Genomic DNA, 25,172 nt, shown 5'->3' with positions numbered 1-25,172 from the left:
CACAAGCTTTGTGCTCACTTGAGGTGGTTGATGGAATGTCCTCTAGACTTTTGGAAGGCTTTTTCCTATCTGCACTCCTTTTCAAAGCCATCAAAACAGGGTTTAATTCTTCTTCAGAACCTGTTACGAGACAAAACACATGAACACTGCACACACAGGCAGGCCACTTTAAGCAAGTCAATGAAGAACCAACCACAGGTTTCTCATGAGAATCTATTTTGACAGTTAGCAAAGACAGTGAACATTGAATGAAAATACAAGATAAATCCAAAATAAAATAAACATCTAATTTTAAGCGTCCATTTGTTCTCTCTAAACACCCCCAGTCATCAGCAGAGACAGACAAGTCTGACAAGTGATTTGACAGACAAGTGATTTGCCCGGTGTAGGTGTAGGTCTATCTTTACTGACTAATAAAAGCATTTGGGGCAATTATTTCACTCCATTGGTTATAGGACATAGGATATCCATGAATATAGGATAAACTCAGATTGTAGCCATTTTGTAACCATCTTCTCAATAATCAGCACAAAAGAAAATTTTAGTTTTTTCCCTTTGTGCAAATTTTTCTGTTGTATTCTTTCCAAAGTGAACATAATTTTGTTTCAATGCTTGAATAACCAAAAAACTCCAACAAAAACAAAACCAAAGAAAACCCACTGACCAAAACCACAAAAAATTGAACACCAATTCCCCACACAAACTCAAAAAATACCCCAATAAACAAACAAAGCCCACAAAAAAACAAGCTGTGGATGTATTTGGAATCCTGAAGTTATGCAACTGTCTCCAAAAGTAGAATCAAGATAGACCTAGCTCCTTCATAAATCTTTCAGACTTTCCTTCCTCCCTATCTCACTTTCCTCCCCCTCCACCAACCAATCACAGTGTTGCTGCCTGTAATTATGGGTGAAACAAAATTACATTTGATTTTTCCTCACTTTTTTCTCACTTATCTTGAATTTTCACTGACTCTCTTTGGAAACCCACTTTCCAAACAGGTACAGATGTAAGTTGGCAGGCCCTGAGAACTTCATATATTTCTCAGATTCTCCAGGAGAAGAAAATATTCCTAGTTTTTCAGTATGAGACTAAAAAGGTTAAATTATCTCCTCTGCCTTAAGGTCTCTGATGACTATCATACACTATACATTGATTAGAACTGCCATTCAACCAAATAATGTGAATCCTAGTTAAAGGACCTCTTCATTGATATGGCCATTTTTTAGTGCAAAAGGCAGCAATGCTAAATGAAATAGCATAGATTATTGATACTATCCTTATATCCAGATATTCCACTGATAAGCATTTATCTTCAGAGATTAGCCAGTCAAACTAAAGAATGAACCCAGTCAGCCACTGATATTTTTTTCCTCTTTTAATATGGTATATTTGAAGAGATTACTAGATTGAGTGTTACCAATTTATTAATTTGAAGGCAATGTCACATGGGATAAGAAAAGTATAAATCACAGACTAAATTGATTCATGCTGCTAAACTATCCTTACCAAAGAAGGCTTATCTAAATGTCTGTTAAACATTTTCCAATCAAACAACTTAATTAGCTCTTCCCACCCCTCCCAAGCAAATATCCAAATTTCTCAATTAAGAAAATATAATACAGACTTTTCATTAACATATTTCAAGCTGGATACAAAAAAAAAAAAAAAAAAAAAAAAAAAAAAAAAAAAAATTGTAGCCATGTTTAACTCAGCAACATGAATTTTAGAAATCAGATAGCTCACAAGTTGAACTTCCTGTTCCAGAGTGGGAATCAGAGTTTTCATCTGAAAACTTGGATCCCAAATTTAAGTTGTTGCCTTCCTCTTCATTGTTATCCTCATGCTGAGACATTAGGCAAAACTGAGCTTCTTCTGGCTGGGGAGAGTTGCTCTCATCTTTAAGTGGCGTACTTGGTCTTCTGAAATTCACGAGTGCTTGAAATTCTGAATTCTGTTCAGAAGCCTCCAAGAATGTGCTTTCATCAATCCCTTTTGCATTTATCTCAAATGGTTTGACTACAACCATATTTGTCTTGCCTTCCAAGGGATGAAGATCAACTGGAACCATGTTTCTCTCTCCTATTTTATTAATAGCTCCATCTCTTTTAAGACCAGAAGCTTCAATTTCACTTACTGCAAGATCATTAACTGAGGCTTTAACATATTTTTCTGGAGGTCCCTCTTTGAGAACTATCTTCATTTGTGTATCATAGCTACTTAGGGTGTTGTATGGCTGTGACCTTGTCATGAATAGAGTCTTTTTTTCTGGGGGAAATATACGATCCTCAGATTCTTCTTGCTCATATAAATCTTTAGAGATTGAGCATGAAACTGCAGATGCTTCTTGAAGAAGTTTTTCTAAAGAGCAACTGAATTCACCAAATTTTGTGATATTTGAAATAGAAGTATTTTCTATTGTTTCTTGTATTTCTTGAGGGTGATCTTTGTCTTGTTGATGTGGAACATGTATATTTGCACTAGTCTGTATTTTATGATTAATTTTCTTATCTATATTTTCCAGCACAGAAGCTGGTGTTTCAGAGACCTCTTTGGGTGGATTCTGAAAATTAAAATCAGAACCTCTATATTCACTGTTGGACAGTGCAGGTCTTTCTGTGGTCTCACCAACTCCCTGCAGCAGCTCTCCATCATGCTCACAGGCTGTGCTCATAGATTTCATCTCAGCAGTCACCTGTACTGTGCTGTCAGCACATTTGGGCTTAGGAGAGGGTGTTTCAGAGGCTTCCTTCAGCAGCCTCTCTAAAGTAGAACTCAAGCAACTGGCCTTGGATGGGGCAACAGACTTTTCTATATTCTCACTGATTTCCTGAGGTACCTCTCCACCATACTTATGGGTCGTGCTTTTAGCTTCTACCTCCAGAAATCTCTGTACTGTGATGTCAGCACATTTTGGTTTAGGAGGGGGTGTTTCAGAGGCCTCCTTCAGCAGCTTCTCTAAAGCAGAACTCAAGCCATTCTCTGAAGGTGGGGCAACAGACTTTTCTATTAGCTCATGGATTTCCTGTGGCAGCTCCCCATCACACTCATAAGTTATGCTTCTAACTTGCACCTCAGCAGTCCTTCGTACTGTGCTGTCAGCATATTTGGATTTAGGAGAGGATGTTTCAGGGGCCTCCTTCAGCAGCCTCTCTAAAGCAGAACTCAAGCCATTGACCTTGGATGGGGCAACAGATCTTTCTATGGTCTCACTGATTTCCTGCAGCATCTCTTCACCATGCTTATAAGTCATGTCTTTATCTTGCACCTCAGCAGCTCTCTGTGCTGTGATGTCAGCACGTTTGAGTTTAGGGGGGGATGTTTCAGAGGCCTCCTTCAGCAGCCTCTCTAAAGCAGAACTCAAGCCACTGGCCTTGGATGGGGCAACAGATCTTTCTACAGTCTCATTGATTTCCTGTGGCACTTCTCCACCATGTTCATACATCGTCCTTTTAACTTGCTCCTCAGCAATCCCCCATGGTGTGCTGTCAGCATGTTTGGGTTTAGGAGGTGGTGTTTCAGAAGCCTCCTTCAGCAATTTCTCTAAGGCAGAACTCAAGCCATTCACCTTGGATCCAGCTACAGACTTCTCTATGGGCTCATGGACCTCCTCAGGCTGACCAGTAGCTTCTTGGTGTACTGATGGTACACTGCAGCTAGTTTGTGATATACTATTTGAGTTATCATACGTTTTCATCCCCACCCTTCTGTATTCAGAAGGTTGAGATACGAGGGTTGCTTTGAGAAGGTTCTCTAAACCAGCTTGAGGCCTCTGAGAGCCCTCAAGAGTGTCATCCTTGTCTGTTGCCTGATATTGTAGATACAAAGGTTCAAATTCCCTAAACAGTTCTCTGAGACTTTTTCTGTTCTCATGCTTATCTGTTGATGACACATTCACTTGTCCTGTACTTTTGCCTATTTCTTCTCCATGATCAACATGAGAAATATCATGACTGCTGTCCCCTGTTCTCTCAAAGACTTTGCATTGATCTGACTGAAAATGTGTCCCTTTTAAAATGTTTTCTTTTAGGTTTAAGCTACATGACATCTCAGAGGCTTCCTTTTCTAGCTTCTTTAGACATGATTTAAATATATCAAGCTCACCTTTAGGCAGAACAACTTTATCCACAGTCTCTGCAACTTCCTCTTTATCCAAAGGAGTAGTCTTGTTTTCCCTTTTTTCTATAGGTAAATATAATTTATCACCTACTACAGTCTCCTTTAAAGTATCTTTATCACCAGGTGACTGGAGCTGCAAGGACACATGATGATCTTTTGATGAAACAATGTTTTTTTCTGTACATTCTCTAACCTCTTGCTCTGGAAGAGCCATCTTTTCCTGGGATTTTGAGATAACTGTTTGTCTGTCCAGCTGGAGACAGTCTGTATTTTTCGTATGTGTCACATTCAGACCTTTCAGGATAGGAGATCCTAGAGACTTTTTGCATACCTCAGAATCTAGTTTCTGTGGTTTTTCTCTCTCAGATGTTTGGAGTTGTTGTTGAATTAAACCTTGCTTGCCCACATTTTCTCTGCCTTTTTTATCTTCCTTTGATTTTCTTTCATAAGTTATTGATCTAGTATTATTTGGCAAAGAATCATCTTCCCTGTCAATGCTACTCTGGAATTTAACTCCAGTATCCCAGAAGTTTCTCAGACTCTGAAAGTGTGAAGGATCTAAAATTTGATTCTTGGACTTTTCATTCATCTTTTCTTTTAAAGACAAAACCTGGAAGCTGGGCTTCTCTTGGGAAGAAACAGTAACTTTCCCTTTAAGAGTTTCCTTCTCATCTTCGTCTTTGCTTTTTGAGGCAGCTGAAGTGACACCAGCTCTGGCTTTTGGGAGTTTATCAGATTGAAGTGTCCCTTCTGGCTTTCCAAATGCATGGCCTGGTCCTGATTCAAAAGAATGATAACTTTTTTTTCTTGAGGCCTGACTTGCACAACTTAGTTCAGGACTTCTTAATGGATTCTTGCTCTGATCATGCAATGCCTTAGGTAGATACACTGCAGATCGTTTTTGTTGGTCACTTTCTCCAAGACCTGTAAATGCACGGCCACCTGATGCATCAGCATTGATACTAACTTCTTTCTCTCCATGACTGGGGATAGTTTTATCCCTTTCCCAGAATGCTCTGATCTCCCTTATTCTTCTTTTTTCTTGTTTTGCCTTCTCAGATTCACATTTCTGAGCAGGTTGCTTGTGCCTTTGATGTTCTAAGAGATTTGATTTTTTATTTAGTTGTTTGATTTCTGGACCATGTTCTTCAATTCTTGTACAATCAAATTCCATTAGCAATTTATCATTTTGCTTCTCATTTGCTTCCCCTGTCTTAGGCTTCACCCTCTCCTTTATCAGCTGTATGTTTTCTGAAGTAAAGGATGTAGATGAAATTCTGCTCAGTTGTTTAATCTTTCCAAATAGTCTCTCTTCTGTATCTTCTGTTTTTCCATGCATGCCAGGCCCACTGTGCTCTGTAGGAAGAACTGCTGTTCTGATTGACACATCCACTTCTTCTCTGGGCTCCCTGCCTTGGGACTTTGTTGATACAACTTCCTCATCTTCAGTACTAGAACTTCTTTTAAACCAGTCTAAAACTTTTGACACAGATTCATCGTCCACTTTCATGAGTTCATCAGCATGCTTGCCAGGCTTGAAAATGGTTTTAGTATCTCTCTCCTCAACAAGATCAGGCTTACCTTGTTGAAGAGTTGTAGAATTGGTATTGAACACCTCACATGCTTCTGTTTCAGCAGAAAGTTGATGTCCATCTACAATATAAACAAACTTATCAGAGTTATGAATCAGACACATGACTAAAAATGTTTGGTCTACCTAGAAAATTCTCAATTTTTTTAAACTGTTAGTGGAGAAAAGAGTTCTCTGTCCTCATGATTTTGGAAAGAACCTTACTATGGGTAATAGAGTGAAGAAAATTCCTGCTCTGAGACATCCTACTGGAATTATTGCTTTTCAGGGTACAAGCCAAGATGATGAGTTAAACCCATTCTAGAAGGAAATGCCTTCACTGAAGGGAGGCTGTGTGTGACACACACACAGAGGATGACAATCAGCATATTTGTGTTTAGTCCCATAAGCAAATCCCTGAGTCACATCTGAATTACTCCCAAGGACAACTGACAGCACTACACTAAAATACTGTCCACAACAGAGGTGGCTATACTGGCTCTGATAAGATGACCAATAGGAGATCATAAAAGTATATAAAATATTGATTATTTAATTCTCCAGTAGCAATTCCTGCAGTAGCACATTCCTACTAGTTCTGTTTCCCAGTTGTTAATTCTTAGCTACAAGTGATCCACATTAATGAATGTGTTATATCCTGTCTCATTCCTTTCTTCCCTTCTATTAGACTCTTACCAGTAAAGTTTTTGCCTGACTCTGATTCATGGCTCAAGATTTGGCTGGATTTTTTTTCATGTGTCTCATCAGCACTCTGTTCATTATTGCTGTTTGACAGGATATTGCTGGAGGTCTTCTGTGGAGTTTCAAGTTTCTTGGGAGTAACTGTATTTGTCCGGAAGCTTTCACTAACTGGGAAGACTGATCTGTTACTGTCACAAGGGCTGGATGCAGATATGTCTTCTTGTAGGCCATCTATTGTTTTCATTTTTAAAGTTGATGAATAGGTTCCCAAAGGATTTGCAGCAGGAATTTGCTTATCTCCAAATGAATCTGATTGAACAGCATAATTTTCACTATTCTTTTTTTTGTCAAGTCTTAAGGTATCATGCTCTCCTTTTTCTTTACCATGGTGTAGCTGTGGGCTTTGCAGAAGTTTTCCTTTACCTGAGCTAGATGAAAACCTCACTTGTTTCAGTTTTTCCAATGAACTATGTGCGGAGTTTTCTGCTTCTTCCGTAAGAGAATTCTTCTCACCTTCTCCTTCAAAAATAGTTGCAGCAGCAAGACCATTCTTTTTCTGAACATCTAACATCTGACCGATCCGAACTTCTGAGTCAGTGGAACTTGAGCTTGAGCTGTGCTTCAGAATGCCCCTGGGTGGGGAACCAATGCCATTAATGCTCTCAGTCTGCTTGGCTGGTTTGGAAGCAAGGTCTTCTCTTTGTGATACAGAATCTGCTGCTTTGTGAATTAGCTTCCTAGCTTTTGGGACAGGACGTTTAACTGGTTCCTTCTGTGATTCATCAGTAAGTTCTACAGAAGGCTTCTCAGGTTTATCTGTTTCATTCTTTTGTAAGCTGGATTTAGGTGGGCTGTCTTCTGAGAGTGACCAAGTTTCTGTAAGACATACAAGAGCTCATGAGTTTATGTGATATTTTCCAGTATAAACAGAAGGATAGTACTGCAGATCTAAAATGCAGTGGTTATACTGGTTTATTAAAAACAACTGCAGCAAAAACACAGTTAATTATTTTACATAGGTGTTGATTTCATTTTTATGTAATAGAAATTTGTAGCAAATTAAAAGCTTGCAGTTATTTCTTATTTTAGAAATACTAACTATTTGATGATATCAAATAGAGCTCACCAAGTTTTTTTATCAGTATTATTCCTGCAAGGGACAAAGTTTGCAGGGAAGGGCAGCTTTTGAATACACATACACCTCTTCAGTGTCAGAATGTAAACAGCAACCTACAAAAATGGGAAGTGGCTATTTCTACAGTCATATGGAACAAGGCAAATGCAGAAATAATCTCCTGGCAGGGAGATGAAGGGTTTTCTATTCCTACTATGCAAATCTTTCCTTTTTCTGTTAGCATGCTTCACCACAGAGACAGGAGAGTAATATCCACATATGACTCTAACTTACACCTTCAAATGCCTTTATTGTGATATATAATCACTCATTAACTTTCTTGCAGGAAATACTGCTGGAAAGGGAGGATAATAAACAGGACTAAGGAAACAAAGGAGAAAAGTACAGACCAAAGAGAGGTAGGCTGCTTCTGTCAAGCTAATTGGCAGCAACAATTGGAAGGTCATAAAGACAGCTATGCCAAATTCAAGGAAATTTCACTGTCCTCTTGTCAATTCAGGACAAGCAGCCCTCCCAGATGGAGTGCTTAGTGCTGACTAAAACTAAGCATAAAAGGAAGGAAGCAGAAGCTATTTACTCATGTCTATAGCCATTTCCTGAGTATATTCACATGCTTTAGATGAGGTTTTAAATAAGCTAGTTAAGAATTCCCAATAAAGACAAAATAGGTTTTGAGCTATTACAGAACGAAGTAATGGAATTAAAAACATTTTCCATATAAACCTACAGGAAATTCACAGTCATCTGCTAAACAAGTACATTTACCCTTCTTTGACAGCTGAGGTACAATGACTGGTCCATCTTCTGATTCCACACTGTTCAAGTTATCATCTGATACAATGGAATTAAATGGATTTCTCCTTTGCTAAAAAAGGAACAAACATTACTGCTGCAGTCAAATTCTTATATCACAAAATAGATACAAGTGCAGTGATTGTGTTCTTGCTTTTCTCTTCCCCACCAACTATCAGTAAAGAGTCTGAAGGCATACCTCTTAAATTGGATACATGACAAAAAACCTAAACAATATGAATAGGAAATTATCAGATGTGTCAGTGATAACCTCATCTTGTTCTTCTGAACTCACCAACAACAGTGATAAGCCACCATTTAAAGACACTTGAAAATTCCAAGTTCTTGCAAGTTAAATAATTTTACCTCTAATTCTGTGATATTAGAACAGAGCAGGCCAATTGCTTTCACTAGTTGAACAGACTGGAAATAATGTTAAGAAAAAACAGCCACCAATTATAGGTGTAGCAACACTTTAGTGCTGAACCTTTAGTGCCTTTCACTATCTCCCTCAAAAAAAAAAAAAAAAAAAATCTCTTTATTTTTTACAAATTATTATCTTTCCTCCTCAGAGTTTTACCACTGAAGCAAATAACTTCCAACATATTCAGTACCAGTCATACCCTTACTGATGAGACTGCTGGCTTCACAGGTCTTTCCTCTGGCTTGTTTAACACAGGTGTTACTTCTTTAGAACTGTAAAGGAAAATTATATAACAACTTCAGCAAAAAGGACATTACTTTAAGCCTTTTTGATAAAGCAAAACAAAGATTCACTTATACATACTCAAATATAAACCCTTGGACCTGAGTTTTTCTGTTTACCCTGTTCTCATTCCTATAGCAAAGGAGATACTCTTGCTGCTTTGTTTCCTTGTAAAAATGTATTTACATGTTAAAGAATGCAATACAATTTCTTCTCGGCATGAAGAACTGTATCATATTTTTGATACATTTTAGATGTCTGAGTAAGCTTTATAAAAATAAACATAAACATACATATAATATTTACAGTAAATACTGTATAAATACAGTAAATATCACTACTCTCTAAACAATATCAGTGTTGCTATCTCCATCCTTGTCCTACATTTGTACTTCTAGGACTGAAATGAAACTGGAGGAAAGTGTCAAAGGCTGATTAAAAATAGAATTTTGCAAAGTGTCAAAGTCAGAAAAAACAGAGAAACCCCATCACCACTAAAGATGTGACATCTCACAGATGATAGCACATTTCCTCAGAAGTACAGCTTATAAGATAGTCTTTCAATTGAGATGTATAAATTTTTTGATTGATAGCATAAGTGAAGCAAGTTATTACTTGTGATAATAAGTGTAGCCTACATAAGGAGAAATTAAAATAGCGAGAAGAGACAGCTCCTATATTATCTCCAGAAATATTTCATCTACTTGCAGAATGATGCAAGGTTTTTTTCCCAATCAGACTTTTACTATTTTCATTTACCTAAACATCTCAGATATGAAAAAGTATTTGGTTTTTGAAGATGGAAGTTAGACATGGATTTCAATACAGTCTTCACAAAACTATACTGAGTATCCTAATTTTATATGGAAAACACTGACATTAACCAAGATACACACTTATGATTTTGGGGTGGGGGAAGAGTATGAAGCCGTGAAGACTTATATTTCCAGATAGGAAATAAATGTCAGGCTAGGAAGGAAAGCAACTCCTATGTTTTTTCCGATATAGATGTACAAAGATATTCCAAAACTGAGTATTTCTTTGCTCAATGATCTTCGTTATGTGTGAAAAGACTTAAGGGTGGTAAGTAGAAGAGCCATAAGGTGTCTCAGAGCAGAAACAACATCCACCTCTCATCAAGTTCCAGATTCATCTCCTTGCATTGACAAGGATCTCTCCATTTTGGAAACTGGTACCAGTCTGTCCTCCTGAGGGGAGACCAACTTTCCCATCTTCTCCAAGGTGCACAGTTAAACTCAGACTTTAGGGGACATAAAAAAAAAACCCCAAAACACCCTGATAAAATACCCTTAAAAGTCTACTTGCCTCTGGACTGCTAGGTGTGTCTGAGCAGTGACATCACTTACATTTTGCAGACGGAAAACATAATTATGGAGAAGATAAAATGACCATAGTGAGCAGTGTGAACATGAGGCTAGCAAAAAAATACCAGGTGCAATCTGAACTATAAACTTCTATATCCCTTCCTTGCTCTTTTGATTCAACATTGCCTTTAAGAAATATACTACCATGCATAGTGATAGGGGCTAAAGGTGTGAGCTGATCTCGCAGTGGAATCTATCTCAAGGGTGAAAAATTAACTGTTCTTACATTTTTGTAGGACAGTAACTGTTGCAGCCTCTTATATACATGCACCAGATTACTAACAGATTACTATTGTTCCTTCTACTATTTGCTGATCCCAAGTAGGAAAAAATTCTGGTTCTCAAAGAGCTAAATGTTGCAACTTCTAGTTCTTCTCCAAAATATCCTTTCACATTATGGTTTTTAACCTTAGTTCTAATATCTTTTTAAGTGTGAAAATAGACATACATATTAAAGAAACTACACAAAATGGAATTTGTGTTCTTGCTTTTACAAAGCATTTGTAGTTTTGTTTTTGAGAGCACTACACCTGTATGCTCCTGCATTTTGTGTCTTCTTTGCAACATCTACTACTGAACAGGACAATCATGATTTTTGTTTTTAAGGTCTAGGTCCCAAATACTTCAATTGCTCACTCATTTTAAGCAAGGAAAATGCTATTAAGCACCCTGAACTGCAAGAATTCTTCAGTGAAGTTTTTACAGGTGGAGAGATAACTCTGTGTGTGTGTTCAGTGAAACATAATCTCACAATCTTTAGTGCAATGCTTCTTTGGATTTACCATAGAATAATTAAAGATTAACAACTTGGCATTGCATGCTGAAAACCCTGGTCTAAATAAAAAGCAGAGAAAAAACAACAGCCAGGATCCTATAACTAAGTTTTAGAACAATGGGTCTGAAAATGAATTTACCCACAACCCATATAGATAAGAAAACTGAACACACTGTTCCCAGATATGCTGCATTCAAAAGGCTAATCTAAAGTGTATAAGTACAAACAGAAAGATTTAAAAAGGCTTTAAAAATGCTACACTTCTACTTGGAAAAATGATGTGCTGAGAACCACAATGAAGGCCCAAGTCCCCTACAGACTGAGGCAACAAGGCAAAGGCAGGAGCAAAGCTAGAGAAAGGGGTTACAAATTTGCAGGCATCGTCAATACATGGATTTTAAAAGTCAGGGCTTTTGTGCAAGTTTTCCACTTGCTGAACCCCAAAACCCCCACTTGCCACCTGTTCAGTGTTGATCAAGAATACTTTCTAGTTTAGGGAAGAAAATTACCTACAAATCTTAATTTGAAAGACAACCCTCCTTTTTTGAGATTCAGCATATAGACAAAAAATCAAGAAAGAAATAATTCTCAACTTCATTACAGAATTTAGATTTTTGGGCTGTGGGAATAAAGGTCACTACTAATTTTAAGAATATTGTTACTCCACCTAATATAGGAGCACCCTGATTCAACAGTAGTTGAACTGGTCCCAGGGTTGGATTTTATCCTTATCAGTTTACAAACAGATGTACCAGAACTAAACTTCCTTTACACTCAGTAAGAATTGTTTTGCTTTAAGAACAGGATCAGGAACAAAAGTATTCTAAATAATTTGCTATCACATAGCTTCTGGACCAAATTCTCAGGTTAGCAGCTGTGTAGTTTTTGCAAAGTCTGCAAGTCAGTGCTGGCCTGAGCCACACTCTTAGAAAAAGAAGGGGGAAAAAATACCCCAGAAAAACCCCATAAACCCCACAATATCCACAAACTTATTAATTAAAAAACTTTAAAAAGCTTTAAAAGTCCAAGTGCTTGAACCGCAGATAGCATCTGGACACTGTAAACCATGAACTGCCTTTAATGTAATCCCAAATTCTGGAATGATACTCTTTCATCCTCTTAGCTGTGTTAAGACTATTCAATTGTGAGAAGAGCCCATTAATTCCTTGTGGCTCCACTATCCTAGCATGTTGGTAGGATGTTGGCAGACTTTCCCTTCCCAGCCCAGATACTGGGGTTATTGCTTTTGCACCATTGTGTTTCCTTCTGCCATTAGACAGGCCCACAGTTATGCCAGGCCAGTCTCCTTCATAATCCAGTTTCAAAAGATCAGAAGAGTATTTTAAAAGCATGTGGTGCCTCCTGCAATTTCTCACATGCAATACTGTGTAGAATAACCTCAATTATGGTGAATTAAGCCCACATTAAAATCATAAGCAATGAATTTCACAGTCCTGCCACATTTGTTTGCCACATGTTTTGGCATTTTAGAAACAAATTATCTAAGGCACATAATCAAGTTATTTATGCAAAGTCAATGTAAGTAAGCATCCAGCCCACATATGATAGATTACTTCCTAAGGTCTATTTCCAATTTCCTCATAAATCACTGGACTGTGTGAGCTTGCTTTAGAGAGAAGATCTTGAGCTATTGAGGAAAGTACAAGTACATATGAACAAAGCATGGAGGCTGATTAACTTCTGGTACAATTTGGAGCAAAAGGCAGGAGAGAGTCCTGGAAAATAATTATCGAGCTTTGTATGGCTGTGACCTGAAATAAGTAATCAAATCACTTCAAGTTGAAGACCACTATCAAGCTGGTCTCATTAAAAAAAAAATTGTCTACATGTTCTTAAACCTTGCTATGTTATGTATTTTTGAAGAGGCTGCCTTGGCATATTATGAAATCTACCTTAAATCACACACAGTTTGTGGAGAGTTCTAATTGTAAGAATAACATTATAAGACTATACTCCTTTAAAAGTATCATTATCTTTTCCTGATGTGCAAGATGATATGTAAAATATTCTAAAAGACATATTAAACAGCAATGTCTTCTACTGTTCTTAAAGAAATAACTTCAGAGCAATCCCCTGAATGTAAAAGCCACCTGTAAAAAAAAATTACATTTAGTAACAACTAACTCTGTCAGCACATCAGTTAGTTTAAGTTGGGAAGGAAAACAGAGCTCAGTCTTGTGATAAGCAACCTTTATCACTCTTTTTGGACAACTCATTTTTGGTGAGTCTGTAACAAAGCAGTTGATTTGACCTCTTTCAGCACAATTTTAGATGTGCTCAAAACAAACACCTCTGAGTTCACTGACAGTGATAAAATATAAGAAAAAAAGTAACACAAGCCAGAGTTGTTAAGACTCACACCAACCTTTGCTGCCATTCACCATGAATGTGTGTGCCCAGACTGCAGACCACGAAAGTGAAAAGTTCAATTGCTACTAGGTATTGTATAAATGCATAGTAGGAGAAGCCTTACTGCAAAGAAAAAACAGATAATGTACAGAGAAGCACTTAGAAGACAGACAAGAAAGTAACAGGTTACAGAGCTCATCAATGGCACAACCAGAAGTAAAGCAGCTTCCGTAAGAAGAAAACCTGGTTCTTACCTCACTCTGCTCACTATAAGCACAAACAGTGGCTATCTGGGTTACACCCTGGTTCTTGTTTCCTCAGTTTGTTGAGAAATCTGACTGCTTGAAGATATTTCACTTCTACCTGCTCTGACTCCAGCTGTTTCAGCACTTCTCAAATGTAGGCTTTTTGGAAGTTTTTAACACAGCCAAGTAATTACATGTAGGTATTTTAAAGAGAAAACGTGTCTGTTTCAGAAATCAACAGGAATCAGGATATTTCAAAACAAAATAAAGCTGTTTGGGATGTTTAAGGACTTGAGATAAAGTGATTTAATATGAAATCCTTTTTAGTTCAGAAACTGCTTATCATAGAAGTACTTATCATATCATGCCAAATAATTTGGAAAATTCTAACCAGCAATTTCTTAGTCTCCAATTCTTCATGTGATACAAAGTGTTCAAAACATATAGAAGTGGCATTTGGGAATATGGTTTAGTGATGGCCTTCGCAGTGCTGGGTCAATGGTTGGACTTCATGATTTTAGAGGTTTTTCTCACTTCAATAATGCTGTAACCAAAGTTTAAAATTTGGGCTGAATTGATAGAATGGTTTCAGTAAACAACTGAATTAAGAGATGCAGAGGTTGTGGTCCCCCTGTTACTGGCCAGCCATTCTAACTAGAAAATCCAGGTCCTCCTTCAAGGAACCAAAACAAACTGTGACATGACAACATGTGTGGGACCATTCTATGCTTGATTGTCAACTTTTCCTGAGAAAGGCAAGCTGAAAATTGTTAATTGTTCCATATTCAGTGCAGAACAATACATGACTATGTGCCTGTCCCATGCACAGATTTCTTGTACAATTCTGTGGGAACATTTGGTGACCTTTGAAATAAGAGATAAATACAATATTTTGCGTGGAACTTCCAGCTCCCAAGCTTCACCAGTTCATATATATACATTCCAAGCATGATAAACAGTTTACCTCAAACTAGTTTTCTGTTGTTCTTCTTCTTGGTGCTCCACAATGCCATGTAGATCTGGTGGCATGAAGACTTCTTTATTAACATTGTTCACCCAGCTGATCTTTGCTTTGCTTGTTTTGTTCTGACCCACTTCAGCTAAAACATGAAGCAAGAATAGTTTTTCTCACATGTTCAGGGTTCTTAAGAAAGGATTTCTTAAGAAAGAAGTACAAGTATTTGCATTTAGGCCTACAGCTATTTCTAAAGCCCACTACACTTGAATTGTTTTCAGAAGCAGATCTGATGTCTTCTCAAGAACACCTTTTTAATGCTACTAAAATTTTGTCAAATATTGTTCTGAATACTCCATTTTACTACACCAGTTATATCTGCTTTTAACCTTAAAGTGATCCTAAATCGAGTTTTCTACAAGAACCTGGTGAAGACTGATGTTGCAGTTAGACAAATACTGAAAGTTCATCCTCAATGCTCCAAGGAAGGAAAACATTATTAAACCAGAAGAAACTGAAAATATGTTGAAATACATTCAACTTTTCCCTTCTTGAGCAGTAAACTGGAAGTTGGTCATAACTCACTTAGGCAGGTGGCTAACCTTTTATGAACAGAATTACCACAAGATGTTAAAAAGGTAACATAAAAAACCTAAACAAACAAAAAAGCCCCACCTCACTCAGAAATGTAAATACATTTGCATTTCTTTTTAGGGTGGGACAAAATCCTATTCTGATAATCCCTTTCAGAGAAAAAAACACTCCATTATTTTCTCTAATGCCTCTTCCACTCCACCAACAATTTAGAAGTGAAGAATTTCTTAGGGTTCAAAAATAAGCAAGATTTTAATTCACACTTTTGCTACCTATAACTGCAAGGAAAAGTATTTTGCTATCTCATGAGTCATTGAAACCAAGCAATTGTACATAGTTCTGAATATGTCAACATGTCCCTTTGTTTAAGTAACAAGATTGCAATTAATTAACTTTCCTTTAAGATGGTATGACTTTTAGTACTGTACTTTAAGATACAATTTACTGTGAAATTTAGCTAGAATTGTACAGCTGATTTTCATAACCTTCAAACACAAAACCAGACAACATTACAAACACAGCACACCAACCATGGGAGTGTTTTTCTGCATTCTTTTCTGTTTCAGGCCTTTTTAATTTAAAAACTCAAAGCAGTAACCTCAAACTGAATAAACTGACATTATTAAAAATTATCTCTGAAAATATAGAAATTGAGAAGGTGCAATACTAAAGGGTTAGACAGAGGAAAACAAGGCTAACTTGAACCCATAGGAAAACAAGGCTAACAAAACCCATAGAAAGCAACAAACTTTAGTCCATTCACAGTATGGAAGGAAGTACCTTACTTGCTTCACTAGAACATATCAAAACCCCTTGACAGAACCAAAAAAACTAAATAGTAGAAATATCAATATGATTTGATATAAATAATGTAAGTCTTGCCCTTCTAAATCAAAAGGATTTAGTAGAACTTGAGGAGGTTAAAAGGGGACATAGCTCAGTTTCGCTAAGAAAAAAAATCACTTTCTATACAAAGAATGATAAAACAGGACACTTTAGATTAAAAGTCAGATGATGAGAAATTTAATAATATGGGGGGAGGGGTCTATATATTCCTGGATATTATATAATATGTTTTTGTGAATACAGATTGACTGCTCACTCCCTCCCTCCAAGGGGTAAAGTTAATGGTGACCCACCATACAATGGGGATTATGGGTGCACTTAAAGTTCACCTGGACACAGGATGCCAGTCACAGCTGCCAGAGCTTTCAGCACATATATTTCAATTTGTTATAACCACTATCTCAAGCTTGTCATGCCTGCCATTAAGCCTCAAAGGTCTCAAACCAAGCAATCAAACTCAATCTTGGAAATTCATGTTAAAGAGCAGTTTCCTCAATCTTGGATTCTTTGCATGCTCCTAAATTACTCACAGGGCCACAGAAATGGAAGTGAGAATGAGTCTAGGAGTGCAGAGAGCTTTTAATCCTACACATAAACACAAGCCAGTCCCTTCTATTAGCAGTCACCACTCTTTAATATACAGCACTGTGGAAGAAAGCTTATGCTGTAAACTACATGAAAAGTCTCTTTTTTGCATCATTTTCCACTTCTAGAGAGACCTGTATTCTTGCATTTCACAGACAACATTGTCTGAGGTTAGCAAAGTAAGAGGCAGCCTTTCCAAAATAAAGTACCAAAACAAATTTCCAAATGCTTACCAATGGTGTCAGGCTTCCTGCGCATGGAAGCTCTGATAATATCTGCTCCATGGATCTTATCCCTGTGTCTCTTCGACTTGGCCTCATAAAACCACTGCCCGCTCATATTCTTCAGCTGAACACGGTCTTTGACTTTTTCTGGTAAATGCCTGAGGAAGAGAAAAAATTAATAAATGAAATATAAACATATTTCACATATTTACCTATGTTAACAGGAAAAAAAGAGTCATATTTTTTGGTTGCTTGTTTTTTGTTTTGCGGAGCAGGGTTGTGTTTTGTTTGTTGACTTTTTTTTTGTAACACAGTCTCCACATGCTACTTCCATCTTCTCACCTATTATGCTCCTTATTTAATTATGAAGGATGACAATGAGCTGGAAAGGGAAGAGCCTCAGCCTTATTACTTCAATCTATGCTCTGAGGGTAACTCTTTAAAAAAATAAAACAAACAGCTTTGCTATGATAAACACTCAAGCACTAGAGAAGTTTCCAGTAACTGTAGATTTTGACTTCCTGCCTTCAAAGGCCAGTTTTCCAAGATTAAACTTGAGACAAACTAGTAGAACAGCATAAAAAGTCCCTAGCAAAATTAAAAGCATGGCTATTTTGAGGCTCAGAAGATACCTCTTCAGGGTTTTTTTTTTTGGCACTGCTTTTACACACACACAGATTCCAATGCGTACCGGAAGCATGGTGCCATTTTTTCCATAAATTACACAAAAATCCTTATATGAATACAATGAGTTACAAATAAAAATGTCATCACATGCAAGAAACAAAAAAAATTTTGCTATTTATTTTATTAATCTAGATATATCCATCACTTGAACTGCAGTCATTTTAAAAACTGGGATACAAATTTTAAATAATTTTTTTTCAGGCTTCAGGGTTTTCTGGCTTTTATGAGGCATGCTTTAACAGAATAAGTAGTTGCTGTGGGCAATTTGGGAGGTTGTTTTTTTTCCCTTGTTAGGCATGTAACATATTAGGCTTACACATGGCCTGAAGACTAACCTGCAGATCAGAGAAGTTGCCACACAGATTTAGAGAGCACTTAAACAATGAAAAGTCAAGTCATGCTTCATCTTCCTTCTCCATTTATGTCCTTTACTTCAGCAAAATAAGCTAACAACAGAGCCCAAGGGAAAAATGAAATCAGGTCCATTTACTGAGACTTGAAGGCTAAGCACAATCCACATCGCTGTGGAATGGTGCTGTCTATCACAGGCCTGATGGACAATCATGAATGGTTTGGGTTGGGAGGGACCTTTAAAGATCATCCAGCCTATGTACAAAGAAGTTCACGAGAGTGTGACATTTCTCATGGGTTTAGGGGACAGATCTTCTGGTACAATTATTAACTTTGATGACAGCCCTTTAATTACAGGCTGCAGGTTTGATTGTCACATACAGACAGTCATTCACAGCAGAGAAAGGACACCGGGTTAGTCCCAACCCTCAAACTAAGATAGACCATTCTCATCTGTCAATCAACTTCTTTTTCATCTTTGTATGGCCAGATATGAAAAGTCTTATTTGAATGCATCAGGTATATTACAATTTGAACACTTAAACCTTCATTTTGAAAGTACTGTCAAAAATCAGTCCCTCCTAGGGATGCCTCAAATCTACTACATACAGTTTAGGCTACCAGATGTTGAGGCCACCATTGTCATTTTTAACTCCAAGATTCAACAGTCCATAGCATTACTGGATTAAGTAATTAAGTATTAATTTCTCTCTCCCTCTGTGCTTCTCTAAGGGCCAAACTATGTACCTTTCCTAAGCAGTTGCTCTAAGTTGAAGCAGGAACACAGTACTAGCTTCCCTTTGTCCTCCAGTAAATATATTACTCAGTTTATAAATGCAGCCAGCAGGAAGAATGGAAATGTAGAACACACAAATACTTTACACAGGTGGCTGCTTCTCCCTTTCACCTTCTTTCACATGTGTTATTTGTCTTCTCAGAAGTGATGCCCCTTAGGGCAAGGACTGGCTTTTCAGCTGTTTGTACAGCCTGCAAGGCACCAAGTGCTCTGGGACGGTATGACAACATATGCCAAGGGAGGTTCTCTAGCGGGAGGGTACTGAGTCACAGGACAAATATTCAGTGTCCTCACCCTGTTTGATTCAACCATTTTACCCCAGACACTGCTCACCCCTCTCCCTTCGTTATTCAGGCACTGAAACTGAGGTGTGGCTGGAAACCTTTACAAGTTGGCTCAGAGCTGAGGAAGCTCCGCTGGGCTGTGGAAGGAGACAGGATTCCAGGCCTCTCAGCTGTTGCAGCCTGCTTACCTGCCTGCAGGACTCTCAGATCTGTGACCAGTTAACATAACTAGACAGAGACAGAGGTATGGAGTTGTCACAGCTCTAGACTCAATAAATGTCACCTGGACAAAGCAGCTCTCATTTTATCTGGAAGTGAAAGCACCCTGCTCCCACCTCTGCTTGCTGCCTATGAGAGTTAGTGTACCTTAACTCCACCAGCTCAACAGGCCTTCTAGACTTTGGGAATTAATTAATTATGCTTCCTAACAAAGGTATAAAAGTGCTCTCAATTTTCACAGCACTTCCTTTACAAATTACCTACCTGCCTGCCTCATAGGGTTTGTATGGTGAGAACTAACAGATGATCACAGCAGCTGACTTAAACAGACTTTTACTATCTCACTCAAAGTAAGCTTGCCTCACTTGCCTTTTCAAGAGAGGTGTTTAGCTTGTCAGTCACATTGTTTTTGAGGAACTAAGAGCAACATAAGTATTAAAGCTATTTCCAGGCATTTCCAGCTACAAATAAAGAAACAGATTTCCATTATCAGAAAGACAATTAGTTCTAGGTCTTGACAACAAAAAAGTTTTTAAGCCCCCTGTGTTCACCAATACATCATAGACTTGTAATCCCTGTGACTGTTTTTGCAACAAATGAGAATTTATTCAATGCTCCTTGAATTCTCAAGATTTGCTAGGAGGTCGTCTTCGGAGTAACATCAAACTGCTTGCACTATGTGGACTTGTTTGACTGCTAGGAATTAGACATAGATTGTGGTTTACCTTGAAAGCAGCTGTGGAGAATCAGACTGCAGCCATGGTTTTCCACAGCTATGTCAGCTTCCCAGCAAACCACAACAGGACTAGAAGCCAAAAACTGATTCTACACCAGCTCCCCAGTTAACAAAGAGGCTGACCAAGTTGCCATTAAATATTTCCCTTGGTGATCAAAGAATTAATAGACATCCAGATTAAGAATCAGATTGTGGGCTCAGTTGCCAAGTCTACAATTAGGAGAAAATGCAGCAAGACCTTCATGTATGATGCAAGTATGTATTCTGGAGTCCCTCTGTGCTCTGTTAAAATGCCAGTTAGTTTATGCTGTCATTTTTCAAGGGGGAAACAGCCTGAAGATATAATGTAACTAGTGCCCATTTCTCCAATAGGAACTTTAAACTCAAGAAAGTAAAGGTACATAGTTAAAAGGAAATTTAAAAGAGGATTTTGGACTGAATAAGACTTTCCCATTATTTAATAGGATGTTTCCACTATGCCAAGGTGCAACATGTTTTATGGCAAGATGGAAAAATTGTCATCTCCCCTAGGGCAGTAAGTACATGCAGATTGCACTAAGCAGGAATACAAACCAGCTGTCTGCCACTCTGCAGGCAAACAGAAAATCTATGCATGAATTAATTGGGTTGTTCCTCTTCACTTCTGGAACATCTAATAATGGGCCAGATCATATGGTATCACTGTAAGGCAGGAAATCCGCTCTGATATAATCAGTCCCTGACAACTCTCTTATCACCAGTCCAGAACGATTTATCCGGTGTTTGTAGGCTACTGTAACAGGTCATTGCATGAGCAAAGAGGTAACAATTCATCCTTGTTTTTTGAAAAAAGAGTATCTAGCAATACATACCTATATCTAAATTTTTTCATCTACACCTTCCTCAGTGTCTCAATTCCCTCTCCTGCACCTGCCTTACTCATTGTCTACATTACAAGTCACCAAGCTGTTACTACTGACACCTTAATACCTTATTTGATTACCTTATACCCCAATTGACAGCTTAAGTTGAGCTTTTCAGACAAGAGAATCTGTGTGGTGCCAGCATATTCTGTGACTCCTCGTGATAAATGAAGGAGGACTTAGATCAAGGTCTGTGTTTGCCTCAAAGATAGATTCATTATTGTCCCACACACCCGAATCAGAACATACGGAAAAAGCATCTTCGAGTCCAATATCACAATAAAGCCTTTAAAAATCCTGATATTATCACACCTTATCAACAAATTGACTTCTGAAACCTCCCTTCTGCAAATGGGATACCAAAATACTAAATAAGTGGAGAAGCTGAAAGAGAAATTTGATTAATTTTCTCAGTTCTATTTGCTGCAAATATAACAAATCACAAACCAACAAAAAGACAAAGGATCTAGTTTCTGAGTCACATTCACACAGAAAAGACAAACTTTTTGTAGTATCACTCATGCAAGAAGTGGAGTAAAATGATATTAGACCAGGTATTTTAAAAGCCAGACTTGTTTGATTAGGTCTTCTTTCTTCTTTGAGAGTAGGAAACAACTACAAAAAGTTTACAGGACAAAGTAGTAATTATTTAAACATTCCACCTTGTATGAACATGCCTCTTTAGTCTGTAAATATCTATACAAGGTATAGGAAGAAAGTCTGTTCTGACATTTGTTAGAGAATTACACCCAAAATACTTGTAGTGGGCAGTCCCAAATTGCAAATAAGCTATCTTTTGCATGGTAGCTGCACATGATTTTACAAAACCCTAAAAACAAACAAAAAAAAAAACCATCAGTTATTATTTAATTGGTTTAAGCAATAGAGTAATATAATTTCAAACTGTTAGAGGGCTATACTAGAAAGAACAAAGCAGACCTATGGGGTTATGCAACCTTTCCCCATCCTTGCCATCACAATTCCTCATAAGGAACACCTCTAGCTCTTGCCTTTTGCGTCTTTCTAGACAGCAAGATTTCTGATAGTTAGAAGTAGCTGGATACATGAAAAAGCAAGCCAATTATATCTGTAGTAATGCATGTTCTTCCATTTTATACCTCTTCAGAAATCTGTGTGTCTCCTGTGTTTGTTAAGTCTACTAACAATACCCTGATGAACAAATCTAAGGCATCATCTTGCTTTTGGGTCCTTGGAGAACTGACCAGGCTGTAGTCAGCACAAGTCTTGATGACAAGACAAAGACTTGACATTCTCTCTCAAGTCAGAGGGGAGACAGACACATCCAAGCCTGAAGCAAAAGAATGAATGAATGAGTTACGTGCTCAGAGGTGTGAGAAGTCAATTGATTTTGAAGAAAAGGAAGCTCTCCTGACCACTGAAATATGGTCTCCATCAGAATCTGTAACCAAAACTGCAATCTCAATGTTTGTGTTGAACAAGTGGCTGTGACACACTGACCACATTAACAATGCTGTACATTTCTCTCTTAGTAGATGGCCACACATGGAGAATCAGACCAGCACATTTTCTCCCTGTTTCATTTAAACTATATGCATATTCTGCACTACAGATAGAGTCCTTAATGTTTATGTGCCTTTTTACTATGTCATCTGCACTTAGACTTTCCTATTAGTAGTTGCACTGTCAAGTTTGAAGTAAACTTCCTTTTACAAGCAATGAATTATAGAGATTATGTAATTAGATACTCCCTAGGCAGACACAAAGAGCATGTGAATTTGTTGAAGCATTTCTTAGTATATAGAAGCTTAACTTTATTCCATTCAAGTAATCAGTATCAGGACTCTTGAGTCTTGCTACAGGAGGCAGAAGCCTTCAAGGTCTGCCAGTATGAGCAGCTTCTATTATTTTCAAATTGTTTTATCTCCAGAACAGCCTTACACTGTTTAGTTTCTCTGCTTATTTTAAAGGATTTTCATTGAGGCTCTCCAATGGCCTCCCCTCCCTCTTCTGATGCAACCCAAGTAACCTGACAGGGGAAAACTAAACCAAACCAATCAACCCAACCCTCACAATGAAGGCACAGCTGTCCTGTGCCAATAAACCTTTGATATTAGAGCCTGCCTGGACAGCAGCACAGGACAATCTGAAAAAGGGCTGGAAAGGTTGTTAGAAAATAAGTAACTGTCAGGTTCTGCTCACACAGTGTCCCCACCTCTTCACAGGCTTTTAAAGTAAGCATATAAAGCATAAAACCAGCCCCACCAAATGACACACACAAGCAAATATAAGTGAGCAGAAGAGCCTGTATCATAGCTTGCTTCACACTACCAGCAAGGACATCTTTCTTGCTGTGTGAAAGAAAAGGTTGCTTTTAGGATTTCAGGTTAACTACAAATCAAGACTAATCCAATCTGAAGACAAAGGCTTCAGTTTGATGCTTAATAATCCAAAACAGTCTCAGGTACAAACATGTGGCAAGTCTTACCAAGAAAGCTTTTGAACTGTAGGGAAAACCTTGCTTACAGAGGGATTACTCCATATACAGGTTTAAACTGTTATTAGTATCCATTTTTTTCCCTTCAGTACATTCTTTTACAATACAGAATAAGTCTCATCTCTCCTGCTTCACTAGCACTCCCAAAAAATCATCATCCTGTCAAACAATTTATCTGCTAGTAGACAAAGTAGTAATCAATACTGAGAAAAAAGGTATCAGCTCATTTCTCAGTGTAGTCCAATGCTGTATCTCTTACCAAGACAAATAAGTAAGGTCTCTTCCTTAAGCCCAGTTATCTCACCTGATCAAGATGAAAACCATCCTGGTTTTCTTACTGGCATTTTACAAGGTGGGCTGGGACCATCCTCTCCACCTTTGTTCTTATGTCAGTTGGCTGTGCTAAAAGGGATAAATAACAACAAGAAGATTCTGCTAGGGAATAAAATTAATCTACTTCCTGAATAGTCACTGTATTTGGAAAATCATATGTGGTGCCAAGCAGTGTCCATAAGGGGGAATTAATCCAGAAGACATGAGCTTATCCTTTTCTGCCACAACAGGTGCACTCAGAACATCGTTGCCTCTGTGAAGCACACTCTCAGAACAGGTTCATGTAACAAAAAAAACACTTTATGACAATTTGAAGTATGTATTCTGATGTCAGTTATTTTCACATTACAATAGTAATTCTGGTTTCCCCAATGCCAATATTAGCATCACCACAATATCTTAAGTATATCCCACCTCACAAAAGACAGTTAACAATATAAGGAAAACTGCCTTGAAAAGTAACTGGAGAGGATATCTGTTAGAACTAGCCAGAGTCAAAATAGCATTTACAATAGACTTTCAACAGCCACACACTCCCAGCAGAATCAGACCCCTGAAGCTTTTTCTCTTTTTGCAATGCCACACCAATTAATGTATCAAAGGGGTTTGGCACACATCAGTCTCCACCCACCACACAACTCCGTATCAGTATTTCCCCTATCATTAACCTCCTTCAGTTTACATAAGGAGCAAACAATCCCAGACACAGCCCGCAAGAGCACTGCTAGGAGGTTCTGCTGGGAAGGGCTGATCACCACAGCAGGGAACCCTGTCCCAAAGGTGACCACAACAGCTTTCTGCCTTAGACACGCTGGTGCCGGGGGCCAGCTACTGAAACCACAAAAGAGTCACCCAACCACACTCCACGACTTGACAGACAGATATATTTCTGCAACATTACTGTCTCCAGAAAGGGCTCAAAGTTAAGCTAATTCTGACCTATGCATCTGTAAAAGGAGTTAGGCAATACGTTGAATCTACTGCCAGAGCATTCAGTTATATACGTAGCCCACTGATTTTGTACAATGCTGGAGGTAGGGTATATCAGAGATTCCTGGACAGGAATGATGACAACATAACCAGAATAATTAAGTTAGTAATATGCTGAAAAACAGCTTCAAGTCTTGAAAAGCTGTCACCTGACTCTTGTTTTATGCCTTTGCCTCATCCACTGCAACACTGCCATTGAGTGAACTGCTGCAGCTACTAGGGTAAGGAAGCAAAGAGAGGCAACTTCTTGCCGCAGGAATAAAAAAAGCATACAATGGCTTTTGCTTTCCATGCATCACACCCTCTTGTCACCTGAGATTTCTTCATCACCCTTTTGCCAAAGACATCAGTATCCTCCTTCCTTTGAGACAAACTTCAACAGAGGTGAAGGAGGA

General features: G+C 38.0%; 1 protein-coding gene across 10 annotated transcripts in view; it reads right to left on the bottom strand.

The window, feature by feature from the left end:
* Positions 1–25,172, bottom strand: part of SYTL2 (synaptotagmin like 2) — a 57,408-nt gene that overhangs the window by 12,239 nt on the left and 19,997 nt on the right. For 5 of the 10 annotated variants that reach the window (XM_072937046.1, XM_030286350.4, XM_072937053.1 and 2 more), the window contains exons 3-9: positions 17,013–17,161; positions 14,764–14,899; positions 8,942–9,014; positions 8,292–8,391; positions 6,386–7,267; positions 1,747–5,772; positions 19–120 (exon numbers count right to left, since the gene is read on the bottom strand). In XM_072937046.1, coding sequence (XP_072793147.1) covers positions 19–120; positions 1,747–5,772; positions 6,386–7,267; positions 8,292–8,391; positions 8,942–9,014; positions 14,764–14,899; positions 17,013–17,161 — 5,468 coding nt within the window. The remainder of the gene's footprint in view (positions 1–18; positions 121–1,746; positions 5,773–6,385; positions 7,268–8,291; positions 8,392–8,941; positions 9,015–14,763; positions 14,900–17,012; positions 17,162–25,172) is intronic. The other 5 variants (XM_072937057.1, XM_072937059.1, XM_012569847.5 and 2 more) reach the window with 3 other exon arrangements.

Source organism: Taeniopygia guttata, chromosome 1 (assembly GCF_048771995.1).
Source record: "Taeniopygia guttata chromosome 1, bTaeGut7.mat, whole genome shotgun sequence".
Taxonomy (NCBI): domain Eukaryota; kingdom Metazoa; phylum Chordata; class Aves; order Passeriformes; family Estrildidae; genus Taeniopygia; species Taeniopygia guttata.
Note: the sequence above shows the minus strand (reverse complement) of the source record. Positions and strands in the feature narration are given on the sequence as shown.